Source organism: Monopterus albus, unplaced genomic scaffold (assembly GCF_001952655.1).
Source record: "Monopterus albus unplaced genomic scaffold, M_albus_1.0 scaffold3.1, whole genome shotgun sequence".
Classification (NCBI taxonomy): domain Eukaryota; kingdom Metazoa; phylum Chordata; class Actinopteri; order Synbranchiformes; family Synbranchidae; genus Monopterus; species Monopterus albus.
This window is the reverse complement of record NW_018127883.1, coordinates 9,353,842-9,372,669: the sequence shown is the minus strand read 5'-3', so window position 1 is coordinate 9,372,669 and position 18,828 is coordinate 9,353,842. Positions and strand designations below refer to the sequence as shown.

At 41.7% G+C, this 18,828-nt stretch overlaps 2 protein-coding genes across 5 annotated transcripts in view; one reads left to right on the top strand and one right to left on the bottom strand.

Moving 5' to 3' along the window:
* The window catches only part of LOC109962224 (cadherin-10-like), a 65,021-nt gene extending 54,000 nt beyond the window's left edge, over positions 1–11,021 (top strand). For all 3 annotated transcript variants that reach the window (XM_020603767.1, XM_020603752.1, XM_020603760.1), the window contains 4 exons: positions 1,524–1,645; positions 5,930–6,047; positions 6,275–6,526; positions 8,269–11,021. In XM_020603767.1, coding sequence (XP_020459423.1) covers positions 1,524–1,645; positions 5,930–6,047; positions 6,275–6,526; positions 8,269–8,771 — 995 coding nt within the window. In that variant the 3' untranslated portion in view covers positions 8,772–11,021. The remainder of the gene's footprint in view (positions 1–1,523; positions 1,646–5,929; positions 6,048–6,274; positions 6,527–8,268) is intronic.
* A 92-nt stretch (positions 11,022–11,113) lies between these two features.
* Positions 11,114–18,828, bottom strand: part of drosha (drosha ribonuclease III) — an 83,011-nt gene continuing 75,296 nt past the window's right edge. For both annotated transcript variants that reach the window (XM_020603739.1, XM_020603729.1), the window contains exon 32: positions 11,114–13,163. In XM_020603739.1, coding sequence (XP_020459395.1) covers positions 13,033–13,163 — 131 coding nt within the window. In that variant the 3' untranslated portion in view covers positions 11,114–13,032. The remainder of the gene's footprint in view (positions 13,164–18,828) is intronic.

Here is an 18,828-nt window from a genome sequence, read left to right as displayed (position 1 = left end):
AGCCAACCACGTATATGTGTTTCGTAGGAATCTCTCTAAATTCAACCACTTTCAGAGCACAGACAGTGTAATGAAACTGTGGTCTAATGTGGGTTTGTTCAGGTGTGGAAACATGTCTATTCACAAAGGTGGTGACCCAAATCTGGGCTGAATTTAGCCGCCACAAGAGAAAACAGCACCGAGTGTATTTGTCCCTGAGGGCGCAGGGGTCATTATCACTGCTGAGGATGCTGCAACCCCATCCACACAACCCTTGTTTGGAGACAGGTGGCGGGTGTTTGATGAGTGGTGTTTCATCCCAGTGCGAGGTGATGATGGTCGTTTCTGTCCTTCAACTGTTGGACAAAGACAAGGCCTTTCCCACTATTAAAGCATGTGCTAGCTGTTTCAAGCTGTCATGTGGGTCTGGCAGACTGTTTGGTAAGCCAGCACCCCCTAGTCTGCTGGTTTATGAAGGGACACCCCCAGTGTCCAAATCACTTGTCTCTTCCTGGCATTTACCTCAGGTGTTAGACGCAGCCAGCATTTGAACGTTACATAAGGTAGCGATGAAGACACAATCCGTTAAGACGGCTCTGTTGCAAGGTCTTACATCAGCGCGATGTGTCAGTGATATTCTCAACCTGTCTGTTCATGCGCGATGCGAACAGTTCAGGCAAGGTGATTCTAAGGTGGTTCTTAGGCCGAATCCTACCTTCTTGCCTGGTGTGTGTTCCCTTGTAGTTATAGGGGCATTTTACCGTCCTTTCCCTTTTTCTCCCTTTGGCATGAGCACTTACTCTACATACTCTGTCCAGTGAGAGCTCTACATGCATATAGTGAGAAAACTTTAGCCTGATCAGCTATTTGTTTCAGAAGCTCACTAGAAAACGGTGTGCTCTTTCTGGGCTTGTTCAGATGGAAAAGACAGCAGAAAACTGGGCTTCACCTTTAACCTCTGCTTAGTTTTATCAGCTGGATTTCACTGCATCATCATCCATGGCGCACACCATTCTGAGTGTGGGCTCACATTCACATTACATCTCCTAGGCTGGCAGTCAGTCAGGAAGATAAGCTAGTCTGACGATACAGAGTCTGCATTTCATAGTGAGACACTAAACGAATGTTTGAAAGAGAACTCGGGGTTACTTATCCCATAACCTCTGTTCTTTGATATTATGAGTGAGGCTTCTCACCAGAACACGTTCTAGCATAAATCGAGGAAGAAGTGGGCTTATCTTGAATGACGAGTGACGCTGCATGAACCTCTTCTACTGGGGAGGAGTGAGCAGCGCCTGCCAGTGCTGGCAGGAATAATGATATACAGGCTTCTGAAGATAACAGTGCAAGTTCCTTCTCCACAGTGAAACGCCTCACGCATGGAATCGGAGAACATGAGTTACAGGATAAGTCACCTCAAGTTTCTTTGTCATGTCAGATATTTGGAAAAGGGAAAAAGCTTTAAATACATTACATATGTATAGAGGTGTTAGGTTAAGAAATGATTATTAATGTAAACTCGTGTCTATCTTTGTGTTTCCTAGACAACCTGCAACAGAACAGCCGTGTGCCTGTTTACATCAGAGTGCTGGATGTCAATGACAACGCTCCAACATTTGCCACCAATTATGAGACGTTTGTCTGTGAGAATGCTAAGGCTAATCAGGTTGGTACGACCAAATATACCACAGCAGTCATGATTTTATCTTGATTTCCTTGTTAGGATTACGTGTCTGCTTCCAGGTCAGCGTGTAATTAGCAGATCTCACAGAGAATTTGTTAATCTCTGTGTTTTAGGATACCAGTACTAGATAGGTAGGTTCACTAATACACCTTGGACCCTTTTTTTGCATTATGCTCATATCTGAGGTGGAGAAATGTTTTCAGAACAATCTGTATATCCTAGAATACTAAAAGTGCCTTTCAAAATAATATATTTGTGTAATTGGGTAACAACTACTGACACATGAATGTATAAACTTCACTTTAATGGTGCAACTAAATGTGGAGCTCATTCTAACTACTTTTTATACTGTCAGCATTGCCCCATACTTTATTGGTTGCTTATATTTTGATAATAGGAAAAGTAACGAGTGACCAGCCTAGTGGAGTACAAAGCACAGTATTTGCTTCTGAAATGTAAAGCAGTATCAGCTAAACTGGACTGTTAAGCTGATCAGGTACTAACACACTCTAGGCATAAAATACATTTGGTATATGATTAGATCTCAGGTAAATTCTGAGAGGTTCGTAGTATATGAGCAGCTGTGGCTCAGGAGATAGGGCAGGTTGTCTTCTAACAGGAAGATTGGTGGTTTGATTCCCGGCTTGTCCAGTCTACACGCTTTTTGCACGTGCTGTAGATTTCACTTTAAGTGTATAAAACTGTGATTTTTGCCCATCTGTCTACACCCAGTAACCCGTAATCACAAAGCAAAAACGTGTTTTTACAACTTTTAGCAAATACATTAAGAATCAAAAACTGACATCTTGTATTTTCAAATGCATTCAAACCCTTAATTCAGTACTATGTAGCAGCCCCTTTGGCAGCAGGTACAGCTTCAGGTCTTCTGGCTTACGTCTGTACAAACAAAATTTTGGCAGTTTATCCCATTCTTTGTCAGATCCTGTCAACATCCTTCAGATTATATGGGAGGTGTTTTGTAAACCATGTGCCATCTTCAGATGATTTAAGTCTGCAAAATGTGAAGGGGTCCGAATAGTTGGTGAAGGCACAGTATCAATGTATGTGTTACAGAATACAGTTATGATTGTTCACTTTCCATGCTGCCTGGGAGTTGATCTACTTGTAATGCCACACATTTTTTTGGTAGTATGTATTGTATATACTGTATAGGCATTCTTATTTGGCAAAGAAATAGATGTATTATCTCTTGCTCTGTTGGTACTGGTGTTACGTTCTAACTCTAAGTGGTAACTTGTGTCACAAACTGAGCCTGCATCTTTGATGAAGGTGGCAAAATACAGAAATGACAACAAAGCATTGTTGTTACAGCAAACAAGGAAATATTTCTTGTTTTTAAACATAATATGGACTATGTGTGAGCACGTGCACCCAGTTACCACTTTATTAGTAAAGGCTCTATTCTATTATAAAGCCTTGTCCGGTTCTTTCAAACCAGGAACTCCGAGGGACGACTCAGACCACTTGAGTATATAAAAATATAACCGTGCTGGTTTATTCAAAGAGTCACAGGCAAGAATTAACACTTCCAGTCCAGAGATCTTCCAACCCCCAGGCTGCCAAAGCAGCCCGGAAACCCAAAAGACCCCCAACCAAGCATTGCTATACAATATTAATCCTTTCTGGGCTGTCGAACCGTGACGTCACCCGATAAGCACGTCTCTCAGCTTTGCAGCTGGCTATAACGTTAGCCAAAACATGAGGAAAAGTCAAGGTGTGTGGCTGTTGTTTTCGTGGTGTGTATCTAAAACAATTGGACATAACCTTACACATTAAGACAAATATTAAGACTAGCATTACAGTTGACACTAACAGCTCTTTGCCTGTAACCTTGACCTGCCTGCAGTCTGCACTGCAAGTACATTACTGAACAGTTAACAGCCTGAGCTAGTCAATCTGTCTCCACTAACATTTCTAATACAACAAATCTCTGATCAATATCTATCTAACTAAGAAAGTACCTAACATTAGGCACAACTAGCTAAAACAGTTCTGCAAAGTTTGTTTGGTTGATGTTCATACTGCTTCCTAGACCGAGAGCCTCACACTGGTGACTGCTATGCTAATAGCCCTTTTTAAATGAGACAGCGTGACCCTGTATGACAAAAGACCATTCTGGAAAGGTGTGAGAGAGTCCATTTAAACCAAGGCAGCCACTCAGGAAAAAGACTTTCTGCATTATTAGCAAATGATTCAACATATGAATGTGACCCAATTCACAACCAGGGTGATACCTGACTGCTCTAGGTAATAACAGAAGTCAGTACAAGTTCTGAATATAGCCCTGACATGCAGGCGGATGGCACAGTGGTTAAGGCTGCTGACTGTGGTATGGAGGGTTGTGGGTTCACGCGAGTTCGCTGAGCAAAGACACTCCAAAAGACTTGACAAACACGGTGAGCGTTCATGTTTGGGGTACCTGCTTGAGGTGCACCATCAAAGATGTCGAAAGGAATGTTGGATTGAGGTGCAATTGAAGGTGGAGAAAGCTGGGGAAGGTAGAAAGCAGCTTCTCTTTTTTTAAAAAGGTCTCCCACTTTCCGTGGCGTCTGCACACCTCAACCGACAGTACCGTCCCTACACCTCAACTGACCTCATGGAAGTACCCCAACCATGAATGCCCGCCCTCCTTTGGAGTGTTTTTGCTTGGTCAACTGGCTCGAACCCATGACTTTCTGTACCACAGTCAGCAGCCTTAACCACTGTGCCATCCACCTGCACATCAGAAATGTATTCAGAACTTTTACTGACTCCTGTGTAATACCCCAGTTCTTTTATTGGGCAGGTCTGAATAACGAAGGCGTCCGTCTTTCTTCTTTTTAGTGCTGATTTATTTTAAAATACAAATGAAAGTACAAATACGACCCAGGTGGCTCCCCTTCCAGGCATCCCCATGCAGGCTGCTGGAAGAAAGGAGCCCTGGCCACACAGAGCCTAATACATTTATAAGTTTTGGGCTAACCCCTTAAACAAAAAGATTACAAAACATCACGAGATGGAGTCAGTCCGACGACTCCATCCTTTATCTAGAGCTCCACAGGCTTGGAGCAGCTGGATTTTACCTAGTCATAACAAAATGCGGAATTTCAATGTGTGTGTGTGTGTTGTCACATGGCGCTTAGCTAAGTTGATTTTCCAACAACATAGGAAAGCCTGACATTGAAGATCATGACTAAGACTAAGAACCTCTGTGGCTGCTTAGGCTGAGTGGAGTGCCTTCGCCTGTCAGGCAGGTGGAGAGCTCTGTGGTTAACTCCACTGATTACTGATTCCACTGTCAGTATTCAGTTCTCAGATGCTCATCAGATGCACAGCTGTTGGTCTGTTAAAGAACCAGGGCATCTGCATTGCAAATAACATAGATGACTGGCTATTGATTGCAAGGTCAGCATTGTTGGCAAAAGAGCACACCAGGATGATAGCGGATCACCTGATGGCTCTGGGGTCTGCCATAACCTACAAAAATGTGTCAGAGCCAACCACGTAAATTCAACCACTTTCAGAGCACAGACAGTGTAATGAAACTGTGGTCTAATGTGGGTTTGTTCAGGTGTGGAAACATGTCTATTTACAAAGGTGGTGACCCAAATCTGGGCTGACTTTAGCCGCTACAAGAGAAAACAGCATCAAGTGCATTTGTTCCCGGGGCGTAGGGGTCATTGTCACTGCTGAGGATGCTGCAACCCCATCCACACAACCCTTGTTTGGAGACAGGTGGTGGGTGTTTCATCCCAGTGCCCGGTGATGGTCATTTCTGTCCTTCAACATTTGGACAAAGACAAGGGGTACCTCAAGGAGGTACCCCAAATGTGAACACCCACCATGTTTGTCAAGTCTTTTGGAATATCTTTGCTCGGTAAACCGTCGCGAAGCCATGACCTTTCATACCACAATCAGTGGCCTTAACCACTGTGTCATCCACCTGCATATCAGGGATATATTCGGAACTTTTACTGACTCCTGTTATTACCTAAAGTGCTTGCATAAGAGTCTGCATCATACTCACAAAAAGAGCTAGGCGTGTGTGTGTACTAAGATAGAGTGAAGTGCCTCCTGAAACCACCGAACTGGTAACACGGAGAAAGGCGTCAGGGTACCTGTACCTGTGTGGTCAAACAATGTGAGCAAGAAACTTTTAATTTACTCACTGACGTGTCAAATAGTGTGAAAGTTGAGTGTGCTGCAATGCAGAGAAAGACCATTTACCACATATTCACATCTTTATTTGTTGTTTTCTTGTTTCAGAGGATACAAACCGTGAGCGCCACAGATCCCGATGAGCCCCTCGGAGGACATCGGTTCTTCTTCAGTCTTGCGCAGGATGCTGCTGGGAAGGCCAACTTTTCTGTTCGAGATAATAAAGGTAGTCTACTCTCACCTATGGTCACTGGATTAACTTCAGTCTTTTTGTATAACATTCCCTTAAGACACCAATTATTAACTACATCCACTGGTGTCCTGTACAGTATATGCTCAGATTTATTAATTCCACAACACAAAACACATTCACTGACCAAATGGAATATCTGTTGGAACTTTCTTTCTTATTATTGATTGCTGCATATTAACAGGATCATTTGTTGTTTTCAGACAACACAGCCTGGATCCTGACACGGAGGAACAGCTACAACAGTATACAGAAGAGCATCTACCACGTGCCTGTGGTCATTTCTGATGGAGAGTTCCCTATGCAAAGCAGCACCAACACGCTGACCATCAGAGTGTGCACCTGTGATCGTGAGGGCAACATGAAGCTGTGCAACACCGAGGCACTCACGGCGAGGGCGGGACTCAGCACGGGAGCTCTGGTGGCCATCCTGCTTTGTGTCATCATTCTACTCGGTAAGTGGCTGCTGCAAGAAAACTACTCAAATGCAACTGCATTTCAGTTACAGAAGTGCAGTCGCATTCACCAAAAAATAATTACCTCCATCTGTAATTAATACGTAGGTCATCATTGTGAGAAATAATTCTCATAATTACAATATATTTTTCTTGTAATTGTGAGATAATGCAGGCGTTGCAATGCTGCAGACCCTTCCTGAGAATCATCAGGTGTAAAGTAATTCAGTGGTAGCTGTCAGTACATTAACAAGCAGGGTCTGAAGCTTTCCAGCTCCTGCTCAATGCATGAATATAGAGTTACACTGTAGGCAGCAACTCAGAGGCCTGATTGTAGCTTATATTTGTTTACATTTTGGAACAGTACATACGCCAAATTAGCTAATAACAGTTTACTTCTGCTGTGCATTACTGGATGAACTAACGTCACTCAATTACTTTGATACTAAAGAATTAATTAAAGCCTGATTATCTTCAGGTAAGTTCTGTAGTGTTCCAACTCTGGTGTTACATAATAATTCTGAGAAAAAAAATCTGGTCATTATAAGATCTTTTTTTGTAATTATAAGATCCCATAATTATGAGATAGCAGGTTATATTTATGAGAGAAGATCCTTTTTGTTTTCTTTGGTGAAAGATAATCACTTTCATACTTCAGTCTTACAAACATCTGTTTTTCAATTTGAGTTTTATGTAACCACTGAGAATAAGACTTGAGTGTTTCTTAGAGATATAATCAAGAGTTTCTTGCTGTAGCATACCACCTCTCACAGGTAGTAAATTTTGTATTTCACTCCTTAATTTGATTCATCACTGTCTGTGAGTCGATAATTCTGCCAGTGACCACAGGTGATGTTAATCTGATTTGAACATCAAAATCTAAATAACAAAGATCTTTAGCATTTCAGCTGGGGAAACGTCTTTTATTACAACCACACTTTGTGCTTTAGCATGAAAAGACAGGTGCATTTTTTATATAAAACGTCTGCCGGCAGTGATATACTGTAGCTATCAGTGGTACAGCTGCATACTGTTCTTTCCAGTGCTAACACAGTAGATGCTGTAGTTGTATTTATGCCTCACATACGTTTTAGTTCCTGCATATACTGATAGCTTTTTCACCTAAGTTCCATCAGAATCTTAAGAAATTGTCCTTTCCGGGATAATGGCAGTCCATTACATTTTATGTCCACTGTGTGAAAGGCCAGTCATTCACATTCAGTTTCTGGAGACTGCAGAAACTGTATCAAGGCCTAGGTCAAATTTGTTAGAAACCCTAGTTCTGGGACCATGCAATTTCCAAAGTACATTTGATTTTGAACCAGTGACCTCCATATGTAGAATGCAAGAAGGCTTTTGACACTGAAAAAAAATATTGGATTCCATGTTTGGAATCCATCAATAACTCTTTGAGATTAGCATAGCTTCATTGCCATCATAGTGCTACATAATGGTACATAAGGTGCATTCTAGCCCAGAACCTGGATTCCTTTGTGATCTGGAGCAGCAGCAGCAATGAAAAACAAAAAAAAAAAAAAAAAAAATACAAATTGCATTCTTGTGGTGGCAGAGTCTGTTCAAGTCAAAATCCCAACATGGGAAGATCTTTGAACACTGATGCAACTTCAACGGTTCCCCCTGGACATTCTCTGGCCTCCGGATCAAGGAGGGGGAGCAAAGAACCAGCAGCAAAAGTCACCAAACTCTGTTGTTTGTTCTCTTTATGTTTGTTCTCCTTGTAGTGATCGTGGTGCTGTTTGCTGCCCTGAGGAGGCAGAGGAAAAAGGAGCCTTTGATCATCTCCAAAGAGGATGTCAGAGACAATGTTGTCAGCTACAACGATGAAGGGGGTGGAGAAGAGGATACTCAGGCCTTTGATATTGGCACTCTGCGCAACCCGGAGGCCATCGAGGAGAGCAAGCAGCGGAGGGACATTGTCCCAGAGACCTTCTACCCTCCAGTCCGACGGCCTGTGGTGCCACCAACCAGGGACAATAATGGAGATGTGAGAGACTTCATCAGCCAGAGGCTCCAGGACAACGATTGTGACCCAACAGCACCGCCTTACGACTCCCTGGCCACCTACGCCTACGAAGGAAACGGTTCCGTAGCAGAGTCCCTTAGTTCACTTGAGTCGGTGACGACAGAAGGTGACCAAGACTACAACTACCTGAGTGAGTGGGGACCCCGATTTAAGAAACTGGCAGACATGTATGGGGGCGATGACAGCGACAGGGATTCCTAATGAGAGTCTGGCACACAGACTAGGAGACAAATGTAAAAGTGAAACAGGTTTAAAACTTTTGGGCAATTCTGGTGCATGTGTGGTGTGAAAAATGGCAAAACAACCAAGACAGGAGCACTGTTTTTCCAAGTGCTCTATCACTGCCATTGATCACCATTCAAGCAGTACCTCCAGTGACCAGACGTAGGCTTTTTGTGTCCAGTCAGTGTTAGTTGCGTTTTCTGCAAGGGCACAGTCAAAAGAGTGAGCGTCAAGACTTTTTGTCTCTATATGGGTGTACAAGAGGCCCAAATATATCTACATGGATATTTTGTTTGTTTTTTCAAAGCTGCCTGTGATGAAAACATCCAACAAGCAGTTTTGTAAACTGACAGATATGCCTACGTATTTTTCAGTGTTTCTGGGATAAAAACATGCTGCATATTGTGAGTTTATCTTAGCTTGTGTATGTATGGTAATATAATACAATACGCTGTACAGTTGTTTTGTTTTTCTATGGATTTCTATTGTCCAAATCATACCCCTTTTAGCGATAGCTGCCCCACATTAGCCACTTATCCATGGTTGTGCTTGAGCCGTAAGTGCCAAAACGTTTTGGCATCATCTCAAATGAAAAAATAAGAAATCTTCATATACATTGGATGGGAGAGGTATAAAAATTTGTTAGCTGTGGCACATTGCCGTTGTAAAAAGTGGGTAATGTTGTTTAAAGCTTACATGAAGCTGGAGTAGAGGACTATGGTATTTACAGCCACAAATACCTGCAAACACGCTATTTTTTTTTTTTTTTTTTTTTTACACAGTGTCTGTGTTTCATCTCCACACAGCTCTGACCATTCACTGCGAGGTGAGCTGAGATACCAAATATTTCTTTGAGCTGAATGTCATCAAAATCATTTTTTGCATCCCAGTTGTTGGTTGAAAAATTACATACATAGAATAGTGTTATTGGCAATGCTACACTGATAAAAATTCTTATGTGCACCTTGCTCGGTTAAGCAGAAATACCGATCTTTCTGCTCATCTTGATTATAGAAAGCAAGTGTTTCATTCTGTATTCTTCTCACAAGGAAAATGGTCTTTTAAATGGGCATTTAAAAGGCCAACTTCCAAGTTACCTGGCTGGACCTGTTCGGCAACAACATCTTGAGGCTGCCTGTGTAGTCCATCTTGTTGGTGAGATAAACGCAAAAGAAGAAAAGGCTGATGCTAGAATTGAAGGAGTCCAGCATCCATCTTGCCCGAGGTACAATATCAAGAGCTGGCTGGGAGATTCAAACATGGACGAGCAGGCCTTGGATGGGGCAAAGCAGATATGAGCAGCTTCCGTTGGAGAATGCAACAACATGGTGGTCAAAAGTAATCACAGGGAAAGAAAGACCCCTGGGTAGAGGTGTGGCAGATGAAAGCAGACTTGGACAGTTAGCTGCGCTTTCCTTCTGAGATTAACAACAACTCCCTAAGGCAGTTGACTAATAGAGCTAATAGAGCTGATGAGATGAAAGCCTAGAGGCGGCGTATGAGAAGAAGAGCGCACGCTGCACTTACTTGGTGAATGAACGCAGAAGAATGGCTGGAAGGTCATGGTCTATGCGGTGGAGGTCAGAAGTTGTGGTTACATAAGTTTCCTCAGAGATGTGGGAATGCAAGGAACTATGCTCAAGAAAACTCTGCAAGAGCCATCTGAGGAGGCTGAAAAAGGAATTATCTGGCTCTGGTTAAGAAGAAAGGACTTGCATTGGGGGACAGAAATCAGCTAAAATGGTTTAACAAAGATCCAAGGACCAGCTGCAGGGGGTGGCATGGAGATGTCCCTGATCAACACCCACATCCCTGATGTGTTAAAAGGTATGTGAAGAGTGGCCTGTCTGTGTCCATGAAAGCAGGAACAACACCTACCTGTACTGTAACAAATGTTCCACAGGAACTGTTACAGCAGCATTAGAGCTTCTTAGTAAGATAGAAAGTACAGTCCACTCAAGCGCTCTGTCCCACACAGTTGAATGTATAACAATTTAACTCTGCAGTTAAGTAAAAGAAATGTGCCAAAAAAGAAAAGAACACCTGTATTTTCCTTTAAAAGGCCTCTTTTTGTACTCTGGTCCCTGCCCTTCATTACGTTTCCAGTGAGTAGTGCTGACCATGAAGCCAGACCCAAGTGTTCAGGCTTTAAAGGATTTCCTATGGGATGAAAAGCCTCTTTCATAAAAATGCTTATCAAGCGGAATCTGACCTTTCAGCGGTGTGGAATAAGGTTCTCAGACCTGGAGGTGTCGTTGGCTCAAAGAGAAGGTCAGAATATCATCCAACAGCAAGAACACACAACACGGTTTAGGTTAAAATGGGATTTAGAAAACAAATTTAAAATGATCCTTACAAAACAATGCTGTCAAATTAAATGAGTACATTCTCAATATAAATAAACAGCTTTTGAAATAAAGAGGGCTGGCTGAACTAGGAAGGCAGAATGGTAAGATCAGTCCAGCTAAAGCACGAAAGACCAACTTGTGAAGAGGCTGACATTTATCAGACATTTGAAACAATAATAACTAAACACAATAGCATAACTGCCCTAGTAATACTTTTTTAATCAACGACAGTACACTGTCCAATTGATAGCATGGTGGTGGGGAGGTTTTTATATGTTCAACTACTGTATACATGTCTTTTTTTGGTACCCTTGTTTATTAACTTCTTGTTGGAGCTGCCATTTCACAAGTGGCCATTTCAGACTACGGCTATGAGAACCATTTAACTTAGATTAAAAAAAAAACAAAAACCTTTACTCTAAGAAAGCTGGTTTTCTGCCTCAAGGTATAATGTGAGTCTCAAATGGAAATCAGCATGACAGCAGCACTCACCAAAAGCTTTTTTCCCTTCAGTCTTCATTATTTTCTATCTTCATTCAGGGTGTCAACATATGGCCATTATTAATCTGTGCTTGTGTTTTCCTATGAACAGTATAATTGCTTCCGAGATTTGGCACCATGCTCAGCTAACAGAAAAATGTTGCATATTGTAACGTACCGCATCTCCACATCTTGGGATTTTTATTTTTTTTTTAAGTTAGGCAACTAGATGGTGACGCCGATGTCCTCCTCCTCTAGTTACAATAGATCTGTGCTTGTTAATATGTACACATGGTCGGCATTGGGGTACATCTCTACTACAGTATATTATGTTGGTGACAATGTGATTGATCAGTTGATTTGTCAATGTAGAAACAATTGGAGAGGTTGTGGTAGTGTAAGGGGCCCTAGGTCACTGGCCATTCATCAATCTGCTTTGTAAAATGTGATCTTTTGTACTGAATATTTATATGACAATTAAAAATCTTTAAAAACAGCCTATTTCCTTTGTTGAAAATTACTCCATAATAACATTTGACAGGTTTATCATTGGACCTTTTTTCCCTCTAGTTATGGCATCAAATTTCACTTTTATCTGAAATACGACGACAGCCACAGGCTAATAGACTAGACATTTACCTCCTCACAGGTATATGTATATTATCTACAACAAATCTAAGACTCAACTCTACATGTCAGATAGTTATTAATATGAAGGCTGTTGTGAAAAAGCTGGACCCAGAGGCTACTGAGCTGAGGAAATTGTTAATTAGCCAATCTATAATTAAGATCTGTTAGACAGCCAATCAGATTTGGGGAAAGGTTAAAAACAAGGAAGCTGGAGAAAATCATTTTGATTATATGAGAATGAGTGGCAGATGTGAGACAGATGGTAACACTGTAGTGACTGAATAGAAATGGCTCACCCGTTTATCTGGTTTAGCACGGAGCAGGTGAGGATCACAATAAAGGCAAAAATTTAGCTTCTCAATTGACCTAAACTTTTATTTACTAAATTAGCTTTGAAAGTTTAAAAACTGATTTTCTAGCATTTGTCAATAACACTGCTGTGGTTTTAGATTCATTAAAGATTAGGCAATAAACATAAGCATCAGAGAACATAAGGCCACTTTTGACAGTGCTATTGTAACAAACAGATGACACATGACGGCACGTTGCTTAATTTCTAATTCTGTTAGCCTTATTTTCCATTTTAACTTTAAAAATTGTGGACAAAAAACAATTTCACCAAAATCTGTAGGTCAAGAATCAACCCAACTATTGACCAGTCTTTCTTAAACTATCACAGCTGTGTGATCAAAGAGTGGCGCCTCCATTTCAACAGCTCTGTGCAGACAGGCCGCCTTGATGTGGATGTGGGGTTCTGACTACGCCTCCCAAAAACAGTGCTGTCACTTCCTGAATTCCTCTGCCTCGTCGATCTCCTTCTCCTGCCGCTCCCTCTCTCGTCTCATCTCCTTCAGCTCCTGTCTGTATTTCCGCTCGATGAAGCGCTTCTGATGAGCCATCTGTGGGAAGTTATCTGGTACAGGGAGAGGCAGAGCAGGAAACAGAGAGAAGTCGACCAAGGAGAACAGATAAAGAGAGAGACACAGAGGCAGGGGTGCGAAGAGACAAGGTCAGTTTCCAGCTGGGCGAGGACAGCAATTTAGGACTCAAATTGCACCAACTATAGTTTTTATAACAAGTGCCATGCTGTCAATGGTCAAATGAGCAAAAATGTTGCAGGCAATATTGCAGTTAAATTGCCCTCATGTTGTTATTTCATTAATGATGATGAAGTAACAAGAAATTAGACAGGCCTTGTTTGGTTTCAGCACAGTGACTATGAGATCTGATAGCACAATTACAAGAGAACACTTCTAAATGACATCTGTAATAAGATGGTGTGTGACAGCAGGAAAAAAACAAATCAACAAATACAAGCTGACAGGATGTTAACATATAGGCAACAGACAAAATAGCAGAACTGCTTTTTATTGCAGTTGTAGTACAGATGATCTTTAAAAAAGTTGTTTCACTGTCTCACACGGTTTTAAAAACACATGAGGCTGCTGATTACCAGGTTTCTTTTACAACTGCTACTACTTGGCATTTAACCAGTAAAGTGCAGGACAGCATGAACATAGCATAGGCTACATCAGCCATTAGTTCCTAAACTGAGGTTATGAAATCTTAATTTGAGATTTTCGACTCACTGCCAACTTGGCTAGAGCTTTCCAACCCAAATTTTGGCTAATACCGAGGGAACCTGGATATAATGATGGTAGCAACGACTGAATCTGACAGGTCACGACTCAGTGAAACACACCTAAACTACTTCAGATTATTCTGAAAATTTCCCATAAATAAGGTCCTGGTTATAGTAGTTACTGAGAAAAAACTTTATACAATAACTGACAGGCTAGAGACAGACATGCAACAAAGGCCCCCGAACTGGGACATGAATGCATCATGGTTATGTCATATGCTCCTGAACTGTCTGGCCACAGAACACCCCTTACTCTCTATTCAAATACAGGCCTTTGCTATTTTTGATCATATCCATAAACATTTTCTTTTCCCATTTTCAATAGTATTCAAGTGAGGAAAATCAGCAAACTTCCCCATTTGGGAGCTGGTGGAAGATTTTGTCACCTTTTGGGCACTAGAACGATTATCACAACTTGTCAATTTTCTGTCAATAGCTAATCATTTCAGTTCTAGTTAAACTGTAGAACAATTTCCTAACTCATAAGAGAGCACTACATTTTTCAAGTAAACAAAAGACTATTTTTGGAGCTACTTGATTCTCACTGGGAAGCTGGCTTTGGTTTTCAGCCATGCCGGTGGGAGTTCAGTTCAATTCACTGACCCACCAGGTACTGTAGCATTGTTTGTAATTTTGCTATTCATTGCCTAGGTAATTTTCCATTACACATTTACATTGCTGGTTCTATCCACTGCACACTTCAATTTTAAACTGCAAGCACGACAGCAGCCCGGTGGAGAGTGCCAACTTGCTGAGAGACAGACCTGAGTGTGCAATTTTTCCGGTCATGCAAACTCTGACAAATCCGTCTTCCAATACATTTTTCCACAGAACATTTAAAGCCAGTCTATGATGAAAAAGGAGATGACCCACAAAGATATGTATTTGAATAAAATATTATAATGGTCCTCATTCTGGCATTTTTGTTAGGGAAATCAGTCCTTTTAACACAGTCTACACATTTAATGCACCAGAAGATACTGAACAAATTAACAAAAATAAAGTCATCTTTAATATTTTATTGTAAATACCTGCTGAAGACCCACAGAGATCAGCAAACACCTGTATCTTCCATGGTAAAACTCTGACCTTCAGATTTGTCTTAGAAGGACTAGCTACTGTATATAGAGGTCGACGATGTCTACACTGTTTACCCAGTATGGATGTCAGTGCCCTTAAACACCCTTAAAGCTGAGAATTAGCACTTTGACCTCTCCATTTCATTTCAGATCCAATGTGCTCAGGTACAGAGCCAACCCAACAGAAAATGCATCACTGGGCCTGCACCGCATCATGGGCAGATAGTGGATATTATCCTCTGATAAATGGGACAATTTAATTATTACTATTGTCCAGAGAGTGGACTCACAGCTGATAATATGGTGCCTTAGGGTTTGAGCCAACTATTCAACTATCTGGCATGGAAATTAAGCCTGTGCTTTCTAAGTGTTTTCTGGAAACGGCTGCTGTCCCACCACCGCAGACCCATGTGCAAGATTTGAGAATACACCACGGGAAGTAAAAACTGTTCTCACATATTGGACCGATACATTATCCATCTGTATTGTGTTGAAACCCATCTCTCTGGTTCTTCATTAGCAACAACTACCAGTTTATTTAGAGAATGCCTAATCTAATGCTGAGCAGACACGGAAACAATTATAGTGCTTCCTGTGTTAAATGTAATGGCTACTAGATTCACTGATTGGCAGAATGGGAATTTTCAGAGCAGTTTTATCAGGTTAAAAATTTTAAATTCTTTATTTCCAATTTCTTAAATGTGAAAATGTATTAATTTTATGTTTTATATTCAATTTAATTTAATATCTTTGGGTTTTAGACTACTGGTCAGACAAAGCACATTTTAAAAGAATCTACCTGGAGCTCTTAGAAGCTGTGAATGAGTACTGTTCAGTATTTTACTGCATGTCATAAGGTTATTTCGGACAAGACAGCTCCAGAGACTACACCACTGGGGAGCTCTGCTGAGGACTACACAGGCTTTATTCTGTTTGCATTTCCACTGACAGTAGGAACACTGAAGTAATGTTACACTAAAAGCCAGCTGACTGTTAGCAATTAGCCAACAAGCTCACAATGCTTAACACATAGTGACATCACATTACTGGTAAGTATTTTCTTTATATGTTATTTATATAATGAGTCACTAACCCTCTGCAGAGGCTTCCATTGGCAGACTGCTGTCTCCATGCTACTGGTAATGGCTATTGATCGCTATACATGGCTAACACGGTTTTTAAAAATATGTCAGTCAGGACACACAGACAAGGGGGTAACTTTATCCAACAGTTCTATGAACTATGAAAAGTTCCTCTGGTCCAAAAGCCGTCAACAGTAATTGGCCTCAGTACAACACATTCACCGCACACTGACTGTCAGAAGGAATCGGCCATGAGCATCTAAAGGTCATGTAGCGCTTTGGTCATCTGCACCTAGTTCTTGTATTCAGAATTCAAGGAGCTCCTATAATAAATGAGGCACTGGCCAAAACTGCAAATCACATAACAGATGTGTTTGACTTGTGAATTGAAGAGGAGATGGTACCTATTCTTCCACTTGCAACACTCTAATCCGTCATTATGACAAAGAGGAAAAGTGCAAGATAGCAGCAATATCCTATTAACAAGAAGGATCAAATAAAAAACATCCTAAAGAAAGAATACAATTCTGAGGGATATCTGAGACACACACACGCATACAAATACACATTTTGCTTCAGTGTGCTTTGGGTGAGTAAGCAACACTTGGCGGGCCTTGGAGAGAAAACTACATATTGCAGTTAAAATATGGAAAATATCAGCATTTTTCCCTGGGAGATGACTTGAGAATAACTCACTCGAGAGGGAAAAAATAATGCTTTGGCCATTTACATTGTTTAACATGCAGCACAACAGCAGGCATCAAAGAATAGGGTTGCTAAAGAGTAGACAAGGTCTTTTCATTTCAGTCTGTGTTGGGCATCAAAAAGTCATATTGAGAATTCTCAGCCGTCCAGCATTCTGGAGAAAAGCACCTTTGAGAAGTGGTGCACTCCGCATGCTGATTACCTCTGGCTACGGCATTAGCACAATTAGCCCGCCTCAGGTCTTTTGTTTATCAACGATGCAGTAATGTTTCTGAAGGACAGAGGTTGCAGTCTTCAGGTCCAGGATGTAACTGCCTTTGGAGCCGTGTTGGCAGTTGGGCCTCGGCAACAACGTGGTCTGTTGTGCCCACGGAGGCTTAATGTGGAATCTGTGATGAAGGATCAGCTCCCCTTTTATGCCACAAGAACATACAGTGTTCTTTCACTATTCAGCTGAAGCTCAGGCTGTGAGATGACTCCACAAAAGATTGCTTCAGCTGAGTCTGTCACCTAGAGCTCATGCAAACCACATCAGTCAACACGCTAATAGTGCGCTTGTGCTGTTGAAGAGATTTCTCTACTATGCCAAAGGGCAAACAATAGAGTTAAACCAGTGGATAGAGATTTTGCATACTGTACTTTACTTCGCCTCTATCCATCCAGTGTTTTCATCTGGAGATTAAGGGGTTCAAGAGAAAGCTGAGGAAAGAACATAGCTCCCTTCTAGGTACTAGCCAGATTGAGGCTCCTTCTCTTATTCAACAGATATTGCTTTGTCTGAGAAGCAGCTGCAAGGAAGCCAAAAAAAAAATGGAAAGCAGAGTCAGACTGGAGACTTCAAACCTGGACAGTAGTATCTGTAAGGATGACTGATAAATGGGTAAGTCATTTCCATGTATATTTGATGTCGCCTTAGACCTAACGGTGCATAGTGCCTGAGAAACTCTGCACCGACAACTCCTTCCTTGTGTCGACTCCGTTCCCCTACCTGGCTGCTCTCAGCTCGAACTGTTTGCACTCATGTTTCTCCCAGTCTGGGCCTTAGTTAACATTTAATTCTACCTTGACAGATACAGACAGGAGACTGTCAAAATGTGGGCCATCAAATAATAAAATACGAATCAGCTGAGCCACCAGTGGATCGGCTACAGACAGCGCACACACCAAATACCGGGCCCTGGTCTCTTTAATGAGCCCTGAGCTGTCTGACTGAACACAGCCATGTCTCACACCTCTCCGACACGGCTGGAGCCATGGATTCTGTCAGCCAGGGAGAGCTCTGCAGCAACAAAAAAATTCAATCCTGCTCAAAGTGCTGCTGATACTCAAGGAGGCTTTAAATAAAACATGGAAATGAATCCTGACACATGGCGGAGAAGGGGTTTCGATCTGAGAGTAACATGAGGTAGGACTGTTGTACAAGAGAAGTGATGGTGTAGCCAGTGCTGAAGCCAGGGCCAACAAGACAATCAATGACGAATTACACGACACTGAGGCTAATGTCCTTGATTAGTCTTGCTATGTGAACAAATGAAGCGAGGCCCTTGACAATCACATAAAAGCCAGTGCAGCCCAAATAGGAGTTGATGCATCAGGCGGTTCTGCAGCAGATGAGCTCAGGTCTCATTACATAAGCTCATAGTCAGGAGACACACACATCCTTCAAAGGCGTGTTTGGACCCTGCTGACTGACCTTGTATATTTATCTCAGCCAGAAGGATTCATCAGTGGAATAACAGAGCATAAATGTTATGGTAGGGTTTCCTGTACCACTGTGATTTAATTTAGGCTCCGGTAGTGTAGATTTCATTAAAATGGACGGTGGAACAGACCTGATTGGTTGGTGGAACCAATGACTGTTTCTAAGGCAGTATAATCATCTTTAAAACTGGCGCACCTGTCTACATTTTTTCTTTGTAATAATGAATTAAAACCATATAACTGACAGGCTCACCTCAGGTACTGAGCAACAGGAGGTTAAAGAAAAGAATACACTGAGCTGAGTGGTGAGTAGCAAATTGGCGGGTTTGAATTAAGTGACAACACCAAGTCAAACAAAGCCCTCATACT